The 26,603-nt window shown below is 40.9% G+C and overlaps 1 protein-coding gene across 2 annotated transcripts in view; it reads left to right on the top strand.

Annotated features, from left to right (window-relative positions):
* Positions 1-16,076, top strand: part of ROR2 (ROR family WNT receptor 2) — a 216,744-nt gene extending 200,668 nt beyond the window's left edge. For both annotated transcript variants that reach the window (XM_075931901.2, XM_075931902.2), the window contains 5 exons: positions 899-1,026; positions 8,979-9,293; positions 10,276-10,521; positions 12,884-13,086; positions 13,335-16,076. In XM_075931901.2, the coding sequence (XP_075788016.1) occupies positions 899-1,026; positions 8,979-9,293; positions 10,276-10,521; positions 12,884-13,086; positions 13,335-14,777 (2,335 nt within the window). In that variant the 3' untranslated portion in view covers positions 14,778-16,076. The remainder of the gene's footprint in view (positions 1-898; positions 1,027-8,978; positions 9,294-10,275; positions 10,522-12,883; positions 13,087-13,334) is intronic.
* Positions 16,077-26,603: the final 10,527 nt, after the last annotated feature.

Here is a 26,603-nt window from a genome sequence, read left to right as displayed (position 1 = left end):
CACAGGTGGGTGAGCAAGGCTGGCATTACTGGCAGAGCAAAACAGGTGGTGACCTCACAATAAGATAACAAATGAGGCAGATCAACCATGGCAGCTCTAAATTGTAGAGAGATCTGAACACCACTTTAAAAATGGAACAGGGGAAATATAGGTGTATTCCATGCTTTTGAAGTTGTTCCTCAGTTAAAAGAATCAATTTATGCTTTTGGCTATATCAGTGTTAATCTAGAGGAACTACATTAGAGACCATTTTTAGCCTAGGTGCTAAGATAACAACAATGTACAAGTGTAAGAGAGAGCAAAATTTGGCGGAAGAGTCAAACTCAGCATTAAAATGTGTGTTGGAAGGGGAATTTGGCACCAAATCTAATTGAGGAGGATGAGGAAAGAGGTTAACCACCGATTACTGTTCATTATGTATATCCAAGTCTTGGTCCAGAATTATGCTATGTTTTAATTGAATCTTGGGCAAGTCCTATTTTGCCATTTACATAAGGAAATAAATTGTAGAAGGATTTGGGAAATGAGAGCCAACTGCTTGCCTACTTGTACTGAGTGTAGTCAGATGCCAGCAGTGCATGAGGATATGTAACAAGATCCATCTCAGTCTAACAGCTTTTTAATAGGCTCATCTGTCAAATCCCATTACCATTAGCATATGACTTTGAGATTATTCTTGGGTTTTACTTTTTCTTGAATTTGATGTGTGCAGTGATTCCCCCATAAATACTTCCAACATGGTGTGAAGCTGGGCAGAGGGAGAAAGCACCTGGAAGTATTGAAGAGTTTCAGATTTACAGTTTTTTGGGTTTTTTTAAAGAATATATTTCCTAAAAAATTCCCTTGGGACAGTTGAACATCTACAGATGCACTTATCAAATCCCCTTCTCTTTTGCAGGGAAGATTACCATGAAGATGGGTTCTGTCAGCCTTATAGGGGAATTGCATGTGCACGAATCATTGGAAACAGGACCATTTACGTGGACTCCCTCCAGATGCAAGGAGAAATTGAAAACCGAATTACTGGTATGCCTATAGCAAGACAAGAATAATTTGTTCTAGTGTCCAGATCAAGTCCTAACAGAATTAATTTTGTTACCACCTAGGCTTATCAATTAACAGCCAAGATACCCTTATAGTAAGGTTTGAACAAGCAATCCCTTTTCTCTCTCCTATTCAGAAACATTGTTTTACAAGGAAAAAAAATCTGCTGTCATGTTAAAAACATTTTTCACCTCAAGTGAAGTGTCAAAGGCTTGACTCTCTAACAGCTTGTGATTTGTACTGGTGTATTTTACATGATTGATTCAAATATAAGCAAATTTTTAAAAGTCAAGTGCATTCAAGTGTAATGAGAAACTCCTGTGTTTTGGCTTTCTTGAAATATATACAGTGACTTTGCCCTGGGGCTTTTCCTCCCTTACTAAAAAATCCCAGTAGAGCTCTGATTTAACATTGATTTATATAAAATAAGGAATGACCTTTCCATGCTCTGCCCCCGCTGATTTTTTTTCTGAACATAATTTTGGTGCACAATGAGAACCTGGCTAGAGAAATCAGATCGATCCATATGCCTTCAACAAGCAAAGCAATCCAGACACAATCCTATTTCTTACCATTGAGCTCACCATCATCAATGTATATTTGATCTCTTAAGAAAAAGAGTAACGTGTTTTGGTGCAGTGAGGTTTTGGGGAAAATGTTGCTACTTTTTGATCAAATTAAATTTATGTTCCTATATACACCTACTGTCCTCATGTTGATTGCATCATTATGGGATTATGCATTTGGTTAGGCAGGCTTGAGGTTGGAATTATGATTTTGGGGGCATTGTTAATATCAATTTTCTTTATTAATGAGTTTGGTACATGATTTACATCCAGATGCTGAAAAGAGATCTGGGGAGGCATTAGCCTGAATTTCCATGTGGCTATATGCAGAAACAGGGATCCTCCATGCAGCGAAATTGCAAGACTCTGGTCTTAGTGCATATATGGGTAGCAATGAGAAGCATAGCCATATAGTATTTTAAAAATATATGACTTTTGAGAGATGTTTACCAAGGGCCACTAACAGGGGGCAGAGAGAGTGGGGGAGCAAATAGGGCAGCAGCAGTGGCCAGAGGCATGGGCCTTTTAACTTGCCTCTGGAGACTTGGGCAGTGTGTGCTGTGTGCCCCTGAAGAGCTAGCTTGGGGAAGCTATCCCCAGCCCTGCTCCTTCCATTATTGTCCCTGCCTCTTCCAGGGGCATGGAGCCAGGCCCCCTCCCACCTTGCCCAGTGTCCCAGTAATTCTCTCCTCAGCCCTGTGTTTACCAAATGCCCCATGGACTAATTGCTAGAGATTTCACATATGCTCAGTTACTGTGAAGATTCTTAAATGGAACTCTTCAGTGTATCTGGAAGCCTTTAAGCAAATAGCTTAACACTTCTGAGGTTCAATTAGTTTTCTTATTAGCTGAGAAACAGCTCTAATTTTAAAATCAGTTTCTCCGTTTGTACTTGCATAGAGGCACATGATGGACTGTGGCTCTTTGTGAATGGGGAGTAGGGACACCTACTGTCCACAGCTAAAACTGGCATTAAAAATCATACCTACATGAAATTTTAGTTCGGGGACTACCTAGGTGGTCTGTCATTTTGTGTTGTTGTGAAGCATTCAGTTATTGCAGTGTAATTAAATTACTCTTGTAATTTAAAGAAAATCCAGCTGATACGTGGTATTATTTTAAATTTTCCCTTCTTGACAGTGGCCATCTACTCCTTACGGGTTTCTCTAGCTCAGTGGTTCTCAAAGTGGTCCATGGACGTCTTCCAGGTGGTCCGTGGCTCCAGCGCTGCCCTTCCCCTCCCCCTCCCACTGTAGCAGGGAGCCCGCACTGGCACTCCAGCCTCGTGCCCTCTCCCTGCCACGAGGTGGGAACACCAGTGCGGACTTCCTGTTTGGGAATGGGGGGACGAGCCTTGCTGCGCAATCGGGCTCTCGGGAAAGAAGTGGAACTAGAAGTGGCTTTGCCACTCCCCCTCCTCTGGCTGGGGGAACAACCGTACATAGATGCATTGCTTGGAGGCTTCCTCTGCTGTTCCCATTAGCCAGAAACTGGCCAATGGGAGCAGCAGGAGGGCGTACCTAGAACACAGTGCCTAGGAGTGACATGGGGCACAAAAGCAAGTAAGTGTCCCCCTTCTCCACATGCCCAGAGTCTGCACCCCTACCCCACTCGTGCACACCCTCCCACCGAGACCCTGCACCCCCAGCCAGACACCCTACTCCCAGCCTGCTCCTGCACGCTACCTCCCACTAAGACCTTGCACCCTTACCCCCTTTCTCTACCACATCTCCCGCCCAGATCTTGCACCCCATCCCTATCCCACTCATTGGCATCCCAGTCCCACACACTGAACCCCTGATTTTTGGCCCCATCCCAGAGCCTAGTGTGTCCATAAAATCCACTAATCCCCAAGCCCCAGAAGAATTAATCTGGCCTATGGGAAACCCGGAACCTCAGTCCTCCCAGCGCCTTCTACCCCTCCTCCAGTGGGGCTGGATCTCCAAGGGAGTGAGGTGTCTCGAAAGCCACATCATTAGGAATGGGGGGCTATGAAGGGGTTTTTTTGGGGGGAGGCTTCTCACTTGTGTAGTCCCTGACTGATTTTTCTGTGGGTCAATAACGTCCCCGCACAAAAAAAGTCCCCTACCCCTGCCATAAATAAAGATAATGTTGTCACCTTTTGTGTTGAACATAAATTAATGTTATTTTAATTTAAATAAAGTTTAGTAAACTAATATGAATACGTAATCTGTTTAATACTTTCAATTAATATTTATTTCCTTACTGCTTAAATTAAACCGTTCTCCCTAGCTGCAGAACTAGCAAAATGATTCGGGCATAATTATATAATTAACGGCAAGTTTCCATTAGTAGCTGGTGGTCTACAGAAGGGTTTGCATTGAGCCACGTGGGCCACAGGTCAAAAAGTTTGATAACTACTGCATCTAAACAACCCCAGCCACCAAGAACTCCAAACTTCCTTTGTTCATGTGCACTCATATGTGTTCTTGATCACTTTTTTTAGGCAATAAATCTGAGGGACCTTCCCAGATTGAGGAGTCAACAGAGGATCTTTTAGAACAAATTGATAAATTAAATAGTAATAAGTCCTCAGGACTAGATGATCTTTGTCCAAGAGTTCTGAAGGAACTCAAATACAAAAGTGCAGAACTAGTAACTATATTAATGTAAAAACTTAAAAAACAACAAATAGTCTGGTAGCACTTGAAAGACTAACAAACCATGTAGATGGAATCATGAGCTTTTATAGGCACAGCCCACTTCTTCAAATGACCTGAGTGGTGGATGTCCAGAATGAAAATTAAATAAGGGAAGGAGGCTGGGGGAGAATGGAAAAAATTGGAGGGGGGTGGTAAGAAAGAGGCAGTGGGTAGATAAATTTCAAAAGGAAAGCTGAGCCAGTATGTAACAGGAAAAACTGAAAATCGACAAATAGGCTATTAACACCTAAAAACTAGATAGTTAAGAGGCAGATAAGAACCATTAGTTTGCAATGTAAAGGAAGAGTATTAACACATGCTACACCCCTCACCTCCGCTATGAACACTGACAGTTCTCAGGCTTTGTTCTTGTAAACTCTACCATATATTTTATTTACAGTGTTTTAATCCTTCCACTAATAATGTCAGGATTCCACACTTTTAACCCCTTCTCCAAAAGGGAGGGGGAGAAGTAGGGAATAAGGATCTCTACTTAATGCACTCCATTTGTCAGGTTCTCCTAGCTTTCCTTCTCTTCTTCATGAGCACCCCTTCCTATGCCTTTTTATAAAGCTTCCCTTTTAATCAGCTAATTGGCTTGTTGACTCACTAGTGCCAGTCTAGCCTGGTAATCAGATCCACAGGTCTGTACAATTAAGCCTTCCCACAGGGAAACCTAATTAGTACCAATAGTGACCAGAGTGCTTGCTCAAGTGCTAGCCCTCAGCATGCTGTCACATACCGTATCCCAGGGGTGGGCAATAATTTTTTTGCCAGAGGCCATTTCAAAAATCAGGCTGCACTGGAAGGAGCAGGCCTTGAGCGGAAGGGGTAGGGCCAGGATACTTACCTACTTCCCCACCCATAGACCATGATTGGTCTGGGGGTGGGGGAGGAGCACCTTCCCTCCCCCCTGAGGTTCCCCCTAGGTGCCTATGCCCCTGTCAGTAAGAGGAGACTTCGCACACTCTCCCTTCTGCCCCCGGGCTCACGGAGGCCCTTTTGCCCACCCGTGCCTTATCCCCTTTCTCAACAGAATGAAGATTCTTTCTCCTTTCCTGGAGGATCTCTCAGGCCTGTGCCCCTCCTCAGATTGTTCACCATGGATCCTATTATAGGGTCCATCTATGCTCCACCCACGAAAATTGCATTTAGTGGATGAGGGTTTTGTCTCCATAATTCTCTCTGGGTGTGTCTAGACTACAGTGTTTTGTCGACAAAAGTGGACTTTTGTCGACAAAACTAAACCTGCATCTACACTACCTCTGAGTTCTGTCGACATAACGTCGACAGAACTCAGCAGTTTTGTCGACGCTGGTAAACCTCATTTTACGAGGAATAATGCCTTTTGTCGACAGAGTTCTGTCGATAGAAGGCATTATTGCATCTAAACTATCCTTTGCATCTACACTGCCATGTCGACAAAGCAACTTGCTTTGTCGACAGAACTGAATGTAGTCTAGACGCTCTTTGTCGACAGAAGCTTTGTCGACAGTATCTGTCGACAAAGTTTCTGTCGACAAAAGCCTGTAGTCTAGACATACCCTCTCTGTCCACACATCATCACTCCAAGGGAAGCCCGTTAAACTGTGCTCCTTGCCTGTATCCTCATTGTTTGTGGCGGATCCATCCTTTCTCCTCAGTCTTATGGTTATTCTGGTTCTTTGATGTCACTGGGTGTACTTAAGTGAACTTTGTATTTGTTCTTCCGTTCTGTCTCTTGGGGGACTTCTCTGTCCTTATCTTGTCTGCAACTTGTAATTTCATTTCAAGGCTCTTCTGGCCCCTTTACATTTATTTCCTCTTTTCTTTGCTCTGTGGAATGTATTTGCACCCTCCTAGCCTTCTCTGCCAACTATAAAAGGAGTGGGGTAATCCATCCACTACCACTTGTTTCCACTTTAATGTCCCCTGGACATCCAGGGGCACTTGTGCCATGGGGCAGATACAGTACTTCCTTTTTGTCTTCCCTGCCTGGTGTCTTGGCCAAGACATAAAACTGTGAAAACTTATAGTCCCTGTGTATGTCTGTCATGTCCACATGGGAAACACTGTGACTCGAGCCCCTGCCAGAATTCCTTGGTTGTTCATCCTTTGTCTTCTCAGTGCCGTTCTCAGGGCCCAGGCTGTTAAAATCTGTGCAGATGCACAGGGCAAGAACCACTCAGTCCATCATGTGGGGCTCTTAATTCCTGGAAGTATTTTTCTGTGGATACACCCACCTGATCCAGAATCTCTGCCTTAATCATGATCTGCTCTGTCACCTGCTCGTCATGCCAAACCTTATGTGCAATTGTATTTCCCTGTTTAAAGAGAGTGCCAGTTGACGCACCCCATGTTGTTTTGTCCCAACTGGCTCTGATGGCCACATTTTCTAAAGGAGGCAAAGCTACATCAAGGTTATCTGTATGTCCCATCTTCTAGAGTACTGTGCCCGGTTTCAGTTTCTCATCCCAGGACTTGCCATACTTGAAGGGTCGCTGGTGTATCTCAGCTTGTTCCCTTGTAAATTCCTGCAGACCCTTTCACTGCCAGGCAAGTCAGGACTGTTTACCTTCTTGGAGGCTAGGAAAGTCTGCAGTTTTCTGTCTCTCTCTGCTGCTTCTCCCCATTGCCGTGTTCTCTCCATCACCCTGTCTGCCAGATCTCTACACCAGCTTCTCCATCAAGCTCTTTAGCCTCATGGATGCAGGCAAATCTTGGAAAAGCCCCTAGCTCTGACAAGGCAATGTGCTGCACCTCTGCCTCTTCTCCAAACTCAGATTGCCCTGAGACCCTTTGTGGTTGTAATCACCACCTTGTAGTTTATTTACAGAGTTTTAATTCATCCCTCTGCTAGTACATGTCAGCGTGTCCACACTTCTACACTGTATCTCAGCTCTCAAGGCCTGTCTCCTTTGTCAGGCTCTTCTAGCCTTCAGTTTTTCTCCTTTTCTTTGCCCCCAAGCACTTTCTCCAGGGGATGTAATAGTTCTAACAGTGACCAGAGGTGCTGTCTCAAGACCTAGCCCATGGGCATGTTGCATATGCTAGGGTCAGCTATGCCTCCCCAGATAGGTTGGCGTGGTCCCACCAATGCTCCTCCCCAAATGATCCAGTCAATACAGTGTGTATAATGGAGAGAGGTCTCCCCCCTCACCCCCAAGGGATCTGTAGTGGGACCTGGGCTGTTTAACATACTTTCCTAAATTATCTGGAAGAGAGGGTAAACTGTGAGGTGACATATTTGATGATCATACATAATTATTCCAGATACTCGAAAGCTAACTGGTAAACTGCCCCTGCTCTCTCACCCCCAACCCTGTTCTCTTCAATCAGCCCACCAGCAGAAAGTCCAAACAATAATACAGCTCTGCCTCTCACATGCAGATCTGAAGACTGTAATAGCTACATACAAATTACCCCCAAATTTAGTTGTTCGCAATGCTTTAGCTGTGTTGGGTGACTGAGGTAATTACCTGTTTTTGAAGTTGTTGCAGGAAAAGATAATACTTCACACACCTTACCCAAATTTGCAACAGTCACTAATGGTTAGATCACCCATTCACATGGACATTTTCTCCTAACGTTTACAAGCATTATCATACAGATGTTTTGCAATCTGAAAATAGCACCCCACCTACTTGCACACTCCAGTGCAAAGACACTTACAGAACTACTTACAACAGAACTGATAAAAGCCTATGTTAATCATGAAAACATCTGCACATATAACCAGTAAATTGTTCAAGGTGAAGTGGTAGCACCTTGATTGTTCGGGAAGAGAGATGTTGTGGCATAGTTGGTGGAAGGGAGGTAGTAAAGCTGAGGAGAGGAACTAATGAGTGGATCATAGACAGGGTGTTGAATGATTTAACGGCTTGTTTCCTTGCTTTTAATGGTTTGCGTTGGTGGAAGAAGCAGTCTAACAATCCCAACTGAAAGTTAACAGGTTTTTTTGTGGGGGAATATTTCTATATTTAGGGCTTGATTCATCCCTCAGATACCTGATGCACATCCTTATTTATCTCTTCTTTAAAAAGTTGAAGAAAACTCCCAGATAAATGGCAGTGTGTAGGCGTGCGCAGTGCCTGAGGGGAGGATCAAGTCCTTATTGAGTTATGACACTTGTCTTAATAGGATTAGTACTCTGGGATTATTAATACCATTTCTTCTCAACATCTGCTGTCTGTTGGGTTTCTGAGATCTATTAATTTCAAAATCTCATCAAATATTTGGAGTCCTTCCTTTTGCCTGCAAGTACATATTTCTGGTTTATTGATGAAAATGTCTGGAGAAAGCAGAAGTCTTAGTGATCTAAAGTAAGGTTTTGTCTAACTCGAAATCTTGACACTCCAGATTCTGGTCCTGACAAGGTTGACTTAGTGTTTCATCCTTCTATGACTAAGAGAGCACCATACAGTTTACTCTGTAAGGGTCTCTTGCCTCATACCATAGAATCTGAATTCCTGTGCACTATGCATGGACATTAAATATAAAACAGTACTTTCAAGTTTGCCCCATTATGTCTAGCCCATATTTCCTTTCCATTGTTGTTTTGTGCATTTTTGTCTGCTTAACTTCCATACTCCACTTAATACTGCATGTAGTTAGGCTTTGAGATCCTTCAAGACATAAGAGGCCATGTTAACGTCAAAACTATTTTATTTGCTTGTTTAGTTTATCATGCACTAGTGCTTATCCAGTACTTTTTGTTTGTTTCCAGCTGCATTCACCATGATTGGTACTTCTACCCATTTATCTGACCAGTGCTCGCAGTTTGCCATCCCATCATTCTGCCACTTTGTGTTTCCATTGTGTGATGAGCGCTCCCGGACTCCTAAGCCAAGGGAGCTGTGTCGGGATGAATGTGAAGTTCTGGAAAACGACCTTTGTAGGCAGGAATATAACATTGCTAGGTCCAATCCCCTCATCCTGATGCAGCTACAACTGCCCAAGTGTGAGGACCTGCCACTGCCAGACACTCTTGAGGCTGCCAACTGTATAAGAATTGGAATCCCAGTAGAACGGCTCAACAGATGTAAGGTTCAATGTTTCATGCTTTGAGCTTTTTTATTTCTCTTGTCACCGACAAGCATTTGAAACAAGGTGGTCTTCAGTGATGCTTGCTGCATAAACTTACTGCTGTACTGAATGTTTTCATAAGGAGATCTGCTTGCCCCTTTGTAAGTCATGATATTGTTCATAACTGGCACTGTTGCAAAATAAAGAGCTAAATGGGAAGCTTAGAGGAATTGAGTGGTCCTGAAAGCTGCTGAATCAATGGCCCTGGAATACAAAGGCCAGTCTCCACACAAGAAGTATACTGGGAGCAAGTGAAAGCTGTGTACCACAGCTCTCTTGTGTGGGATCCCTGTGTAGTTCACTCACCTGTCCCGTTTGGTCCTGTTTTGTGTGCATTTCAGTAATCTTTAAGTAGGGCCACAAAAGCTTCGCTTGAAATGGCCAGTTAAGAAATGATACATTTTAGATAACTAGCTTTCATTCTTTTTTATATGCACTGTTAATCCTGCAAATCAAGCTGGAAGAGTAATTGTCAGTGATATACTAGAGGCATGCATTTATGCATTGTATATTTGCATTGAATGGTTAGATTCATTGTTGTTATTATACACTGCTATTTTGCTCTGCCTACTCCATTCTCCCGTAACTGATTACCATATCCACATGCTGTTTTACCTCTCATTTACATTAGACCAACATGGCTATATGTGGATATTTGGTCAACCGAGCTTACACTGAATTCCCATCCTTGGCTAGCAATTGGCAGAGTTGAGCAGCAGGTACAGTGGAGTAGAGCTGCTCAGGTTCTATTAGGATGAAATGTAATCATTTGAATTGCAGTACAAAGGTTCTTACGAGCTGATTAGTTCCAGATAGATGAGAAGCAGATCAGTGGCTCTCAATTCACCCTTTAGGGGACGAAGTTCTAGGTGTGAGAGCGTCATCAATAAAGTGTTCTCTACATTTATTTGAATTTTATGTGACATCCCTTGTTTCAGATCACCAGTGTTACAATGGCTCTGGAGCAGATTATAGAGGGACCATTAGTGTCACCAAATCAGGCCACAATTGTCAGCACTGGGATTCACAGCATCCTCATAACCATGATCTGACAAGTGCACAGTTTCCAGAGCTAGGAGGTGGACATGCATACTGCCGAAATCCTGGAAATCAGATGGATGGTCCCTGGTGTTTTACACAGAATAAAAACGTACGCATGGAACTGTGTGAAGTACCCTCTTGTAGTATGTATTCTCTTTTTCCCCCCTTATTACAACCCTAAAGCCTTTACATTATTAAATATTGCTTATTGTTAAAATATCACTTATTGAGAAGATTTACAATTCTAAGGTTTTCATTGGACCTAGTGAAGATCTGTTGTTTCTTGTTCCACATTTGTTTTTAGGCCAAAGTTTGTTATCTGGATCTCTGGACTGCTTATTTATTACATTCCAAAGCAAAAGCAGAGAAAATAGTTAACAATACTACATGCATTTAATATATCAAATTTCTGCATACAGTTTGTTTTCTGACTTAATATAGTGAGTGTTGCTGTGAATATACTTTGAGCAGTAATTTGGTTTTATGTAACACTGTTCAGCATTATGTTACCCCATCTATCTACGGCACCTTAGTTTGGAGAGCATGGATTCTCACATCTAGAGATGTGGATGGCAGTCTAGGTATGAAGCCAAGAAACCAACTAAAGTCTGCTACACCCAACTTTGGCATTGAAAAAAGGAGATGATAATTCTCATATCCTGTAGAGGGAGATAGAGTATTAAACTTGGTTATAGGAAACACAATCAAAAGCATAGAACTCAAAGGCACCGTACAGGTCATGATTTTAAAATAAATCTCTTAGACTAAATAAAAGTAGTGAAAACATGAGCAAATATTGCATCAATATTAGCAAAAAGCCATCCTAGTTAACCTGGTGGATTTCTGTCCTATAGTGACAAATTATTGTAGTCCCGTTAGCTTCACAGCATTAAATAAGAACCTAAGAACGGTTGGTCTGACCCAGTATTGGCCATACTGGGTCTGACCAATGGTCCATCCATCCCAGAACCCTGTCTGCCGACAGTGGCCAATGCCAGCTGTCCCAGAGGGAGTGAACTGAACAGGTAATGATCGAGCGATCTCTCTCCTGCCATCCATCTCCCTCCTCTGACAAACAGAAGCTAGGGAAACCATTCCTTACCCATACTGGCTAATAGCCATTAATGGACTTAACCTCCATGAATTTATCTAGTTCTCTCTTAAACCCTGTTATAGTCGTACCTTCACAACCTCCTCAGGCAAGGAGTTCCACAGATTGATTATGCGCTGTGTGAAGAACTACTTCCTTTTATTTGTTTTAAACCTGCTGCCCATTAGTTTCATTTGGTGGTCCCTAGTTCTTATATTATGAGAACAAGTAAATAACTTTTCCTTATTCACTTTCTCCGCACCACTCATGATTTTATATACCATTGGCATAGAATTCATTCTAGAGCCATTATTATTAGTTTGAATGCCAAAGGTAAACTCAGTACTGTGCAGAACAAGAAGAATGGCACAGTTCTTGGTGTGTTTGAAATATAAGCCTCACAAATGTTGTTTCATTACAGACAGGACGTACTTAAAATTAAAACTGTGAAAAGAACATTTTCTGGTTTACACCACCTTATTATTTTTTCTTGATTTGACTTAAATAGAAAAAAAATTATATTACATGACAATGTGTTATAAAGATTTTATTGGCATGAGTTTGGGAGGGAAGCACTCACGAATAACAGTCACAAATTTCATAAGGCATCCCAAATGAGTTCCAATTAAAATTTTTGTGCCACAGTATGCTGTCCTGTACATGCCATGCATTTTATGGAAAAAAATAAAATCTTTAGAAAGCTCTTATTAAGCATATTGACACTATTTTTCATCTTTGTCTGCGAGAAAGATGAAAGGTGTTTTTCTGTGAGAAACAAGGCCACCAAAAAGTCCAGTGGTATCTAAATAATTTGAAAGTGGGGAGCGAATTCCACATTTTATGGGCAGATAGTGTTGGCAGAGTAGAACTAATTAGTGGGCAAAGTGCTGATGAAATGCTTAAAGTTGGATGATAAGGACATTTGTCCTATGGCTCTGCAGTTGATCACATTGAGATCACTCATGTGTGCATGCCTGTATGTATAATGATGAAGACTAATCACTGTACTTCATCCAGTCAGCAAATTAATGCAGTTGCACAACAGTCTGTGTTCTATAGTTTCTGTATTGAAAAGTTCAAGAATAGTGTTTCAGATGTAAATTAACCTATAAATAAGCCAATAAGTGCTATCAAGGTAAATTAAATGGATCTAATGGTATCGTAATTTATCCTTGTACCCACTAGTTGCCATGTCTATTCAACATTTATTCTCAGAAATATTTGACAGAAAATTAAGTTCGTGGTTGATGGAATTAAAAGTCTGTATTTAGAATGTTCTAACTTCTGTTTTAAAATTGTGATGTGCTTTTTTTCAATTTAAAGACTATACTCAATATTCATACTAGTATTTCTAATTTACTTGACTTTAAAAACCCATCACCACCTGAAAATAATGAATATTTAAATTCCAACAGGTCCACGTGACAACAGCAAAATGGGGATCCTCTACATTCTGGTTCCCAGCATAGCCATCCCTTTGGTTATTGCCTGCCTTTTCATCTTGGTCTGCATGTGTAGGAACAAACAAAAAGCATCTGCTGCTACTCCTCAACGTCGCCAGTTGATGGCATCTCCTAGCCAGGACATGGAAATGCCACTTATTAATCAGCACAAACAGGTATTTTTGGCAGACTTTTTAAAGGCCAAGATTGTCAAAATCAGGCCCTTTAAGGTATCTCAAGTTGAATACCCAAATTAACACTCAATTACAGCTTTCAGTACAGGAATATACAACAATTATATAAATGGAAAATAAATTGTGACAAAACCATCATCCCTTGGTAGCATGTAATGATTAGTTTTTTTTCTTTAATAGAGAATTGTATTGTAAAACACTAGGATCTTCTTTGTTTCTTGTTTTTTCAGACTAAACTTAAAGAGATCAATCTGTCTACGGTGAGGTTTATGGAAGAGCTAGGGGAAGAGAGGTTTGGAAAAGTCTACAAGGGGCATCTCTTTGGTTCAACACCTGGTGAACAGACACAAGCTATTGCCATCAGAACACTCAAAGACAAAGCAGAATTGTCACTCCGGGAAGAATTCAAACATGAAGCAATGATGAGATCACGTTTACAGCATCCAAATATTGTCTGCTTGCTGGGAATAGTGACCAAAGAACAGCCTGTCAGCATGATATTTAGTTACTGTTCTCACAGTGATCTCCATGAGTTTTTAGTTATGAGATCTCCCCATTCAGACGTGGGTAGCACTGATGATGACAAGACTGTAAAATCAGCTCTGGAGCCAGCAGATTTTTTTCACATTGTGACTCAAATAGCTGCAGGAATGGAATACCTCTCAAGCCATCATATCGTTCACAAGGACTTAGCCACCAGAAACATACTGGTTTTTGATAAGCTTAATGTGAAAATATCTGATTTAGGCCTTTTCAGGGAAGTTTACTCTGCTGATTACTATAAACTCATGGGAAATTCCCTTCTTCCTATCCGATGGATGTCCCCTGAGGCTATTATGTATGGCAAATTTTCTGTTGATTCCGATATTTGGTCCTATGGAGTTGTGCTGTGGGAAATTTTCAGCTATGGCCTGCAGCCTTACTGTGGTTATTCCAACCAGGATGTCATTGAAATGATAAGGAATAGACAGGTTTTGCCCTGTCCAGATGACTGCCCGACGTGGATATATACTTTGATGCTGGAATGTTGGACCGAGTTCCCCAACAGAAGACCAAGATTTAAAGATATTCACAATAGACTAAGAACATGGGGAAACATTTCTAATTACAACAGCTCAGCACAAACCTCTGGGGCAAGCAACACCACACAAACAAGTTCTCTCAGCACAAGCCCCGTTAGTAATATCAGCAATGCTAGGTACGTTGGACCAAAACAGAAAACTCAAGCTTTCCCTCAACCACAGTTCATACCAATGAAAGGGCAGATCCGACCAATGGTCCCACCTCCTCAGCTCTACATTCCTGTCAATGGTTACCAACCAATGCCAGCATATGGTGCCTACTTGCCCAATTTTTACCCTGTCCAAATCCCAATGCAAATGGCTCCACAGCAAATGCCTCCACAGATGATTCCAAAACCAGGCTCCCATCACAGCGGGAGTGGCTCTACCAGCACTGGCTATGTAACAACTGCACCCTCCAATGCATCAGTGGCAGACAGGGCTGCTCTGCTCTCCGAGGGGACAGATGATACACATAATGGAGCAGAAGATATAGCCCAAAACCCTGTCCAGGAAGAAGAGGAGGAAGAAGGTTCTGTCCCAGAAACAGAATTACTGGGGGATAATGACACTCTTCAGATGGATGAAGCAGAGATTCCATCAGAAGCCTAATGAAGTTGGACTCACTACTAAGAGTTCTACATCATTTCAGCGCAGTGGAAGACTGTAGTCCCAAAATCAGTGGTTCTGAGGTGACTTTTTAGTCTCAATAGACCAAGCTTTAAAATAAAAATAAAATGCAGCAGCAGTGATATACCAAGTTTATCGACCATTGTTGCCATCAGATTTTTTGTAAACATGAGGGTATAGAATTGCTGTTTCTAATTTTTTTTTATTGACTACAGTTCTTGAGGGAGGCTGCTTTACTATAATGTACTGTTGCTGTGCAACATATTGCGGAGTAGTATTGCACATCATGTATATCATGATCTGTGATTGTAATTTTAGTGAGTTATGCTTAAGTCGATAACAGAAAAAGGAATCAAACTACAGTAGCACACCGGATTGCTCGGAGTGTGAAGAAGTGCCCTGGATGTGATGGACAGCTTAGCATATAGTATTTATCTCTTTGATATAATGGACAAGAGATTGTATCTTTATTTTTTAAAACTGAAAAAAAACCATGTTTCTCTTATTACAATAGACAGAAAATTAGGGAACTAGGACATAATGTGAGAAAAGAGAGAATGTCTTTCTTATGTTACTCCCAGTAACTATGGCAAAAATTTCCAGTGAAATCAGATGATTTCCTTTGTGAATAAGAGTTCCTTCACTGCTGCATATTTTTAGCAGCAAGTAGCCTTAATACTTTGTTCATCAGAAGCAGACACGTGGTAGGCTGTGCACTAACTTAACAATCCAACTTACTTTGCACGTTGGTTGTCAAGTACAGGAAAGGGCTTCAAATACACATTTTTACATTTTGAGGGGGGGGGGGTTGCAGGATTATGAACTCACTTGATTTTAGTGAGGATAGTGCTAGATTGCATGTTGAACCTTGTTAGTTTCCTGCCGCCTTAGTGATGATGGATTGTTTTTAATTTAGAAGACCAAAATAAGCAGTATTGTAAAGAATGCTAATTTTGTGCTTCTCCTTGAAAGATGAATCATGTACAGATCTTTAAATGTAATTTATGTTTTATTACATTTTATATACCTTTTTCATTTAAGTATTTTGATCTTTGAAAAAAAAGGCTTTATAATTTAATCGTTTACATTATCCACTTGGGATGCTGTTTTATTGTATTTTTTTGGTTCATTTTGTAAAATATATAAACAGGTCCATACATTTCATGACTGTTTCTGTAATACACACACACGCACTGTAGTATTGTAATAGCCAGCACACAGTATAGACATAAATTGTAATTTCAATATGGAATTTCCAATAAAGCGATTTAAAAAGTTTAAGTAAGTTATCTTTACAGCTCCTACAGAAGGTGTGGGTGTGTTTTTGGTTTGGTTTTTTTTTTGGGGGGGGGGGTTGGTTGGTTGGGGTTTTTTAGTTACAACACTTTATGAAATGAAGTACGCTGGGGAAATGGAATTGGCTAAAGTTCCTCATGGTTACAGCTTTTGTATGAGCTACTACACTTATTTAATTTGGATCTGCTTACAAGGCATGCATCATTGTAACCTACAGCCCATATCACTGGTGTGGCAGCTTTACTGGTTTCCAGCTTTTCACTTGGATTTGGAAATGCACTAATAGGAAAACAATGAAAAAACTATTGCTTTTTGTTAATATAAGGCAACCTTGGATACTATTTATAAAACATTTAAAAATTGAAGTTATTTTAAGTCTTTAAAAAAAATGGCTTTGACATCTAACAGCATATTCCACTTGTCAACTTTTGTATTGCTTACTTTTTTATTTACTGACAAAAAATTAGAGCCAAGGCTTGTCAAGTGATGTCCAAAATTCTCCAGTAAGAGAAATAAAATGTTAATTAGTCATGCACGGTGGAACTATTTCAGAACAATACAGTCTAAAGTTTACTGCATTTCATACAGTACAAAATCTTTACAGTTTTTGATTTTATAAACTCTCCTACATCCTCACTCTCATAAGTCTATCAGTGCAATTAAAAAAAAGACTTTTATTATTAATTTTTATTTGCTTTTATATGAAGCATAAATCACCTCTCAACCAATTTGATGATGGAAGAGGGGAAATGTAAGATAATTTTTTAGACAATTGTTTTGCCATTTATCCCATTTGTGCTATGCTAATTTCCAGGCCTTTGAGTATTCTAAACATTGTAAGATCAGGTAAGAACGGGAAAAATATAAATACTTCAGTTATTTGAATTGCAAAACACTGCTCTGAGTTGAAGGGTACATATAAAATCTGAGATCCCATTAAAGAATGGTGGGATGTTGCTTCAAGTTTTTCCAGATACTTTAGTTGCTTTTACTGTAGAGCAGAATGTGAAAAATATACTTGTGGGCTTTTGAAAAACCACAACAATCACAAACAACTCTGGAAATATAGTCTAGATGAAATTTATATAAAGTGGGGGTGCATGACTTGTTGAAAAATTGTACCTAAGGTCAGTCCTAGGTATAGTAATTTTCAATATTTTCATTATTGATTTGGGGGTAATGGAGAGAAATGTATGCAGAGCTGGCAGACTGGGCAGGGCTGATTCATCACCTGTGAAGCTGTGCTGCTGCACAGCTTAGAGGGAACACATCCTGACCCACAGTTTCAGAGAGTCACATGTACCATGAGACCATTTGTACTGAGCTTCCTGGATCCATCAGCATTGGGTACATAGGTCTAATTCTCTGAGAAAAAACATAGCTTTGTTTTAGCAGTTGCTCCCATCTTCAGTAGTGATTTGATTTTGAGCTCTGCTTCTCAGTGCAGATAGGAAAGATGTGAGAGGGATTCTTCCGAAGAAGCCCTTTTCTGCAGTATTGAATGTGAGCTAAGGTTTGTTGTGAGAAGACTTTGCATATGGATGTCTTAGTTTCAGAAGATGCAGGTTCATACTTTCAGAAGACGCAAGAGTTATATAGTTCATTAGTAATGCCCTGAGACAGTTCAATAGTACTAACATTATACCTTGAAGTAAAGTTAATTTAAATCAAGTTCTACCTTTTTCCAAGTTTACATAGGCAGAACTTTTTATTTTCTGGCCACATAGGAAAAGTTGTTTGTGGCTCTGTGTATATATGTGTTCCCTATGAACAACAACAAAAACTCTCTTGGTTCTTCCTATTGGTACTTGAGTTTTAGACTTTCTCTCATTTTTTAATTTTCATTTTGACATTTAGTTCTGAGGAGGAAAAAATCAGACATCAGGTTTTCAGATCCCACCTGGTACTAGGAGACTTATGCCAAGGACAACTACTAGAAAGCCATCTGTGCTCTCTCTAGCACAGTTCCTGCTCCTATAGGTATCTGTCACAGAAAACCCTTCCCAGTATGACGTCACCCTTTTCAGGTTACTTTTAAATAGGCTTTTCAAATGGTCCGGTACTGAAAGTTGAGAGAGCTCCCATTCTCCTCACTGTTGCTTGGAAAAGTGTTCTACCAGGAATTAGGATGCTTGGCCCAGTCATGACTGGAGCCCAGTACCATTCCAGCTACCTCAGTGAGCAGTTCCAATAATTTGTTGTTGAAGGCCTCCTTATTTCTCCATCAGTCCTACAGACTTCCCTGGATAGGACAAGCAAAATGCAGGACAATGTAGCACTTTAAAGACTAACAAGATGGTTTATTAGATGATGAGCTTTCGTGGGCCAGACCCACTTCCTCAGATCAAATAGTGGAAGAAAGTAGTCACAACCATATATACCAAAGGATACAATTTAAAAAAATGAACAAATATGAAAAGGACAAATCACATTGCAGAACAGAAGGGGAATGCGGGGGAGTGGAAAGGGGGAGGAAGGAAGGTAAGTGTCTGTGAATTGCTGATATTAAAGGTAGGGAGAGTGGGATGTTTGTGAGTTAATGGTATTACAGGTGATAATTGGGGAAACTGTCTTGGTAATGGGTGAGAAAGTTCAAAGACTTGTTAAGTCCTTGTTGGTAAGTGTCGAATTTTAACATGAATGACAGTTCAGAGGATTCCCTTTCAAGTGCAGATGTAAAAGGTCTTTGTAGCAGAATGCAGGTGGCTAAGTCATTTAGAGAGTGTCCTTTCTGGTTAAAGTGGCAAGAAACTGTTTTCTCTTTGTGATCTTGTCTGATATCTGTTTTGTGGGCATTAATCCTTTGGCGAAGTGTCTGAGATGTTTGTCCAATGTACATAGCAGACGGACACTTTCGGCACATGATAGCGTAGATTATATTTCTGGATGCGCAGGAATATGTGTTCTTGATCTTATAACTCACTTGGTTAGGTCCAATAATGGTATCAGCAGAATGAATATGTGGACAAAGCTGGCAATGGGGTTTGTTGCAAGGGAAGGTACCAGGGTTGGTATTAGTGTGGTATGTCCTGTGGTGGTTGGTAAGAATCATCTTGAGGTTAGGTGGTTGTCTATAGGAGACTATGGGTCTGTCTCCCAGAGCCTCTTTGAGTATGGTATCCTGTTCCAATATAGGCTGTAGTTTATTGATAATGTGTTGGACAGGTTTAAGTTGGGGGTTGTAGGTGATGACAAGTGGTGTTCTATTGTTGGTTTTCTTGGGTCTGTCTTGAAGTAGATGGTTTCTAGGTATTCGTCTGGCTCTTTCAATTTGCTTTTTTGTTTCTCTGGGTGGGTAGTTGAGATTTATAAATGCTTGGTAGAGATCCTGAAGCACCCAGAGAAACAAAAAAGCAAATTGAAAGAGCCAGACGAATACCTAGAAACCATCTACTTCAAGACAGACCCAAGAAAACCAACAATAGAACACCACTTGTCATCACCTACAACCCCCAACTTAAACCTGTCCAACACATTATCAATAAACTACAGCCTATATTGGAACAGGATACCATACTCAAAGAGGCTCTGGGAGACAGACCCATAGTCTCCTATAGACAACCACCTAACCTCAAGATGATTCTTACCAACCACCACAGGACATACCACACTAATACCAACCCTGGTACCTTCCCTTGCAACAAACCCCGTTGCCAGCTTTGTCCACATATTCATTCTGCTGATACCATTATTGAACCTAACCAAGTGAGTTATAAGATCAAGAACACATATTCCTGCGCATCCAGAAATATAATCTACGCTATCATGTGCCGAAAGTGTCCGTCTGCTATGTACATTGGACAAACATCTCAGACACTTCGCCAAAGGATTAATGCCCACAAAACAGATATCAGACAAGATCACAAAGAGAAAACAGTTTCTTGCCACTTTAACCAGAAAGGACACTCTCTAAATGACTTAGCCACCTGCATTCTGCTACAAAGACCTTTTACATCTGCACTTGAAAGGGAATCCTCTGAACTGTCATTCATGTTAAAATTCGACACTTACCAACAAGGACTTAACAAGTCTTTGAACTTTCTCACCCATTACCAAGACAGTTTCCCCAATTATCACCTGTAATACCATTAACTCACAAACATCCCACTCTCCCTACCTTTAATATCAGCAATTCACAGACACTTACCTTCCTTCCTCCCCCTTCCCACCCCCCCCGCATTCCCCTTCTGTTCTGCAATGTGATTTGTCCTTTTCATATTTGTTCATTTTTTTAAATTGTATCCTTTGGTATATATGGTTGTGACTACTTTCTTCCACTATTTGATCTGAGGAAGTGGGTCTGGCCCACGAAAGCTCATCATCTAATAAACCATCTTGTTAGTCTTTAAAGTGCTACATTGTCCTGCATTTTGCTTCAACTACCCCAGACTAACACGGCTACATTTCTATCACTGGATAGGACAGATTCTGCAGCCGAGGCCAGGGTGATGACAGTAATGATGCGCTGCTCCTCCTCGTCACAGTCTTCTGGGATTCCTGTGGAGGTGGAACACGTGATTTGAGCATCTCCCCTTAGAAGGATGCCCTTTGTTTTCATCCAAAATGGATAAGGCTTTGCATGCCCTATATAACTCTAGCTGTTCTAAAGTCCTTGGGCTTCTATGCTCCTGCCACGAAGAGGACCAAATACCACCCTCTGTATCAGACTAGATGACAGCCTACCCCTGTCATAAGGATGAGCAATCTGAGAAAAGGCAATGGCTCCACAAGAGAAGGACCATGCTTTCTACTTCCTTTTTTCTACTCCTTTAAGGCATCTCCAACCATCAATTTTAACTCTTATGTTGAGGACAGCTATACTACCTAATCTGGATTTTACTGGACCCTGCCTACCTTTCCTGTCTCATTTCTTAAATTCATGGCAGTCCTTCACCTCAGACAAATGGGAGCTAAGCAGGGTTGGATATACTCTTGCTCTTCCTTTTCCCCGTCCCCACTTCAACTCCTCTCCACAACCCACTTTCTGGATCCCCTATGATTAGTCTGTGCTAAGATAAAAAGTTTATACTATGTGCTCTTTGGGACACACAGAAGAGATGTTCTCTCGCTAGGAAAGGGCATTTTATTCCCCAGGTTTTTGAATACCCAAGGCCTGAAGAGATTTTCAACCCCTCCAGATCTTCAGAACCTCAACAGATACTTTAAGAACATAAAAGTTCCATATGATGTTTCTGACTATGATGAGCCCTTCTTTAGATTCAGGAGACTGGTTCAGTGCCCCTGTCTTACACAGAATGTGGACTCCCATGTGGCAATTCATTCTGCCCGCAGGAAATTCGTGAAGTTTGTTGTAGGAGAAGATCTTTGCCAATCCCCTGATATTTGGGTTTGTACCAAGTGTATGAGAGTAATGGCCACACACCTCTGCAAAAAAGATGACCAAGTGTGGCCTTACCTGGATGACTGGTTAATCTGGGATCCTTCCAGACACCAGGTACAGACCACAGCACATCAAATAATGCTCCTGTTCAACATCCTGAGCCTGAAAATAAGTGAAGAGAAGTAGATATTGCCTCAAAAGAACAGAATTCGTTGATGCAGTTTTGGATTCAATATCAATATTCCTGCTTCTTCCCATGTTTCCATCTCAGTAGGATCTCTTTGCATGCCCTTCAAGGACCATCCTCAGACCACTGTCAGGAATTGCCTTAAGTTTTAAGTCAAATGGCTGCTTGAACACATTTGACCTCTTATATCAAATAGGGCTCTGCAAGAATGGCTCAAGGCAGTCTGTTGTCCTCTGTTTTGCTAGCTAGACAAGCTGGTATGCATCCCAGACAGGACAGTGTACTTGCCGGACTGACAGAAAAGCAAAGACATGGGTAGGGAGTTCCATTCTCTCCCCACATCTCCACCCATGATTCTGGTAAGGAATATCTTAGTCATGGAGTAGGAGAATACAGCCATCAGACTCAGGGTTTGTGGACTGTCAGTGAGGCCACGTGTCACATAAACATACTCAAATTGCATATAATATCTCAGCCATTCAGGACTGTCCAGCTACTCATTGTCAACTCCACAGTGATGTCTTAATTATGTGATCAAACCAGGGGGCACCAGGTCTGGTTGTAGTCATGAGTGTCAGGTGAGACATATTGTAAGTTTGAAACCAAAGAGTTTCTGCTAGCAGTAGTAAGCAAACTTCTGATTCCTTTAATGATGTAGGTGTAATGTGGAAACTGTTACACCACTTCACGATAAGCTCTGCGGTGATTCTGGCACAAGGAGGCAGAATTCCTTTTAGATCACACTTCATGAAGTCATAGGGTACTGTCCTGAAGTGGGCTGGTTCTGAGTGGGAGGAGGCAGACTATGGCCCCAACCAACTTGGGCGGAGGGATATCAATTTCTGTGCAACTCATAGGGTAGACACTTCAATTCTAAAGGCCCTTTCATATGAGACACAAGAAGATTCATAGATTCCACGGTCATAAGTAACCATTGTGATCAGCTCATCTGACCTCTGTTACAGGTTAGAGAAATTCCCCCAAAACAATTCCTAGAACAGATCTTTTAGAAAAACAGCCAGTCTTAGGTGGTGATGAATTATTATTTGTATGTAATTTATTTTCTATTACAATAGTACCAAGGTGCTTTAATCAGAATTGAGATTCTCATTGAGCTAGATGCTGCATAAAGGTATGGACTCTGCCCTAAAGAGTTTACAATCTAGTAACTCCTTGTATAAGTCCTTTCTTGTGCATATTTGTCAAATGCTAGGCCTAAGTAATTGCGGCTCTAACTCATCTGATATGTGCTGCAATTGACATAGAGTATTTTATATTCTGAACATTTTCATTTTGTGTGTGAGTAAATCTTTGTAGGTGATTTTATGTATGTTAGCACCTTCTGCAAGCTCACCCCATGTTGTTTCTTCAGTACACAAACCGCTTAACTTTAACTTTTTGACCTAACACAAAATACAAGTATGAGGTAGAACAGGATATATGCAAAACATTTAACTAGAGAAGAAGAAGAACTAAGTTGTTTTCTTTAAATGGAACACATTGAAAACATAACTTTAAATCTTAGCAGAGCAGTGGCACATTGCACAAGCAGAGGGAAGTAATATAACTGAGGTTATGGCAGGAACTGGAACTTGTATGGGGTTCACAGGTTATAAATCTCCAGGAGAGTCAGAATTTAAAATAATACAATATTAAAGGAACTCATTGTATATAGTTACTTCTCATTTCCATTGATCTGAAAGAGGAACTTTGCTTTATCTCAAATACAGCGGACCTGATGGTTTAACTGTCCTTTTTAAGACGTGAGGTTAAAATGGGAAATAATGCATCTGTTCACTGGAGCTTTTACAAACTCTAAATACAGAATAATTAGGAAAAACTTAAGAATTGAATTTACCACCTCCTTTTAATTAAATCAAATGTTTATCTTTATGCACCAAATAAGCATTAATTACCAGAGGGTTGGATGGTATAAATGTTCTTTGGATGCTGCATGCTATGTTTTTGTAACTGAAAGATACATTTGCTCAGTTAGATGCTCTGCCTCGGTCTAATTTCAAATTAAATTTGAAAACAGCTGCTTCTAAAATAGTCCACAAAAGTAGTTTTGAAATACTTTATGAGACTGGGACTGTTGACTGTCCTGAATCAAAATTAATTTTTAAGCAAAAACAGTTGCAAAAGCCATTTATTGGGAGTTTGTTGGAATGAAACTGGATTAGTAAAATTATAGGATTCTTTTAACCCTGTTACTTACCATTTTATGTGAGCTTAACATGCACCATCATTAACAAATTAAATGAATTCCTTTCAGAATCACAAACCGTTTTTTGTTAATTTATGGAGTGTTTCTAAGGAACTTGATTGTAGGCTAAAGCAGCAGCAAACCAAGCTGAGTCTTCAGGGCCTTAAAAATGATAAGCCTTTCAACATCATACAAACATTCAATTTAATTTAATATGATTTACGTTAAATAGGGTCCGGTTATTCCCAAACATATTTTGAGTTTTTTTAGTTATGGTAAAGGTAAATATCTTACCGAACTTCATAATCCTATGAAAAACATAATTATGAATCTGATGGTCTCCATTTACCACACCATTACTATCATATCCAAGTGTATGTATTTTATGTATGTATTTCAGATGCTACCTGTAAAGGCAGAGGAAAGGCTTGTAAAAAGATTGAGCTATAGGACTCTCACACTGTGTCTGTTCCCTCAGTGTGTCTCATTTCCCCAGCAAGCATATGCCTCTCCTCAGTGTTTCTCTGCTCATCTTGCTTCAATCCCACTCCAGCTGAATGATTATTTCTGTATAAAGTAATGGCGGAATAATTTAGACTACTCACAATTAACTGTGTAATACTTGAGACTATACATTCATTTCTTCTTGTGGAGCAGGTAATTAGTATTCTACCTTTCTCCCTCTATTTCCCCATTCTAGAATATATTCCTGGCCCTTCCTCCCTGACACATGTCTCAGAGGAGAGCAACAGTATTCATTAAGGATGTTTTGTACAACTTGGAGTAGAGCTCACTAGATTCAACATACAAGACTGTTTTTACTTCAAATATATATTACAGGTATAAAAGGTCTCAGAATTCTGACAAAGATGCACTAATAATAACAAAAGCCCAAAAGAAATACAGGTTAAATCTCTCTAGTCCGGCACCCTTGAGACCTGACAGGTGCCAAACCAGAGAATTTGTCAAACCATGGGAGGTCAATATTGTAGCAAGTCGGCCTTTTTTTACTTTTATCTTCCCAAGGTAAATAAACAGAACAATGCTTGCAGTGCTGCTTAAAGTATAGCTATACACGGATTCACCAAGGGTAAGTCATGCCTGACCAATCTGATTAGCTTCTATGATGAGGTAACTGGCTCTGTGGATATGGGAAAGTTGGTGGATGTGATATACGTTAACTTTAGCAAAGCTTTTGATACGGTCTCCCACAATATTCTTGCCAGCAAGTTGAAGTATGGATTGGATAAATGGACTGTAAGATGGATAGAAAGCTGGCTAGATTGTCGGGCCCAATTGGCAGTGATCAACGGCTCAATGTCAGGTTGGCTGTTGGTTTCTAGTGCACTGCCCCAAGGATTGATTCTAGGGCCAGTTTTGTTCAATGTCTTTATTAATGACCTGGGTGAGGGGATGGATTGTACCCTCAGCAAGTTTGTGGATGACACTAAGCTAGGGGGAGAGGCTGATTTGTTGGAGGGCAGGGATAGAGTCCAGAATGACCTAGACAGATTAGAAGATTGGGCCAAAAGAAATCTGATGAGGTTCAAGTAGGACAAGTTCAGAGTCCTGCACTTGGGACAGAAGAATCCCAAGCATTGTTACAAGGATTACAGTGAATGAGAAGCTGGATATGAGTCAAAAGTGTGCCCTTGTAGCCAAGAAGGTGAATGGAATATTAGCTGAAGCAAAATGCAGGACAATGTGGCACTTTAAAGACTAACAAGATGGTTCATTAGATGATGAGCTTTCGTGGGCCAGACCCATTTCCTCAGATCAAATAGTGGCAGAAAAACAAATATTTCTTCCACTATTTGATCTGAGGAAGTGGGTCTGACCTACGAAAGCTCATCATCTAATAAACCATCTTGTTAGTCTTTAAAGTGCTACATTGTCCTGCATTTTGCTTCAGCTACCCCAGACTAACACGGCTACATTTCTATCACTAATGGAATATTAGGTTGCATTAGGAGGAGCATTGCCAGCAGATCTAGAGAAGTGATTATTCCCCTTCATTCAGCTCTGGTGAGGCCACATTGGAGTATTGCATCCAGTTCTGGGCCCCCCACTATAGAAAGGAAGTGGACACATTGGAGAGGGGCTAGCGGAGGGCAACCAAAATGATTAGGGGGCTGGAGCACATGAACTATGAGGAGAAGCTGAGGGATTTTGGGCTTATTTAGTCCGCAGAAGAGAAGAGCGAGGGGGGATTTGATAGCAGCCTTCAACTTCCTGAAGGGAGGTTCCTAAGAAGATGGAGAGAGGCTGTTCTCAGGAGGGACGGATGGCAAAACAAGGAGCAATGGTCTCAAGTTACAGCGGGGGAGGTCTAGGTTGGCTATTAGGAAAAACTGTTTCACTAGGAGGGTGGTGAAGCTCTGGAATGGGTTACCTAGGGAAGTGGTGGAATCTCCATCTCTAGAGGTTTTTAAGTCTCGGCTTGACAAAGCCCTGGCTGGGTTGATTTAGTTGGGATTGGTCCTGCCTTGGGCAGGGGGCTGGACTCTATGACCTCCTGAGGTCTCTTCCAGCCCTAGGATTCTATGATTATACTGATGCACTCTATGTAAGCCTACGCCTATCAGCTCTCTTCATAATAAAATGTTAGTGTTGTTACACAATTTTACTGTATTGGCACAAAAATATAAGTAAATAAAGCATAAAAGCCATGTGTATGCTTAGCAGCATTGCCAGCACTTACACTGCTTGCGGGGCTCTTAGAAGACATTTAGGGATAAATTATTAAAACAGACCAGAGCACTGAGAGCCAGGCCTGGC

This window comes from Pelodiscus sinensis, chromosome 6 (genome assembly GCF_052426305.1).
Source record: "Pelodiscus sinensis isolate ZL-2025 chromosome 6, ASM5242630v1, whole genome shotgun sequence".
NCBI lineage: Eukaryota > Metazoa > Chordata > Testudines > Trionychidae > Pelodiscus > Pelodiscus sinensis.
Note: the sequence above shows the minus strand (reverse complement) of the source record. Positions and strands in the feature narration are given on the sequence as shown.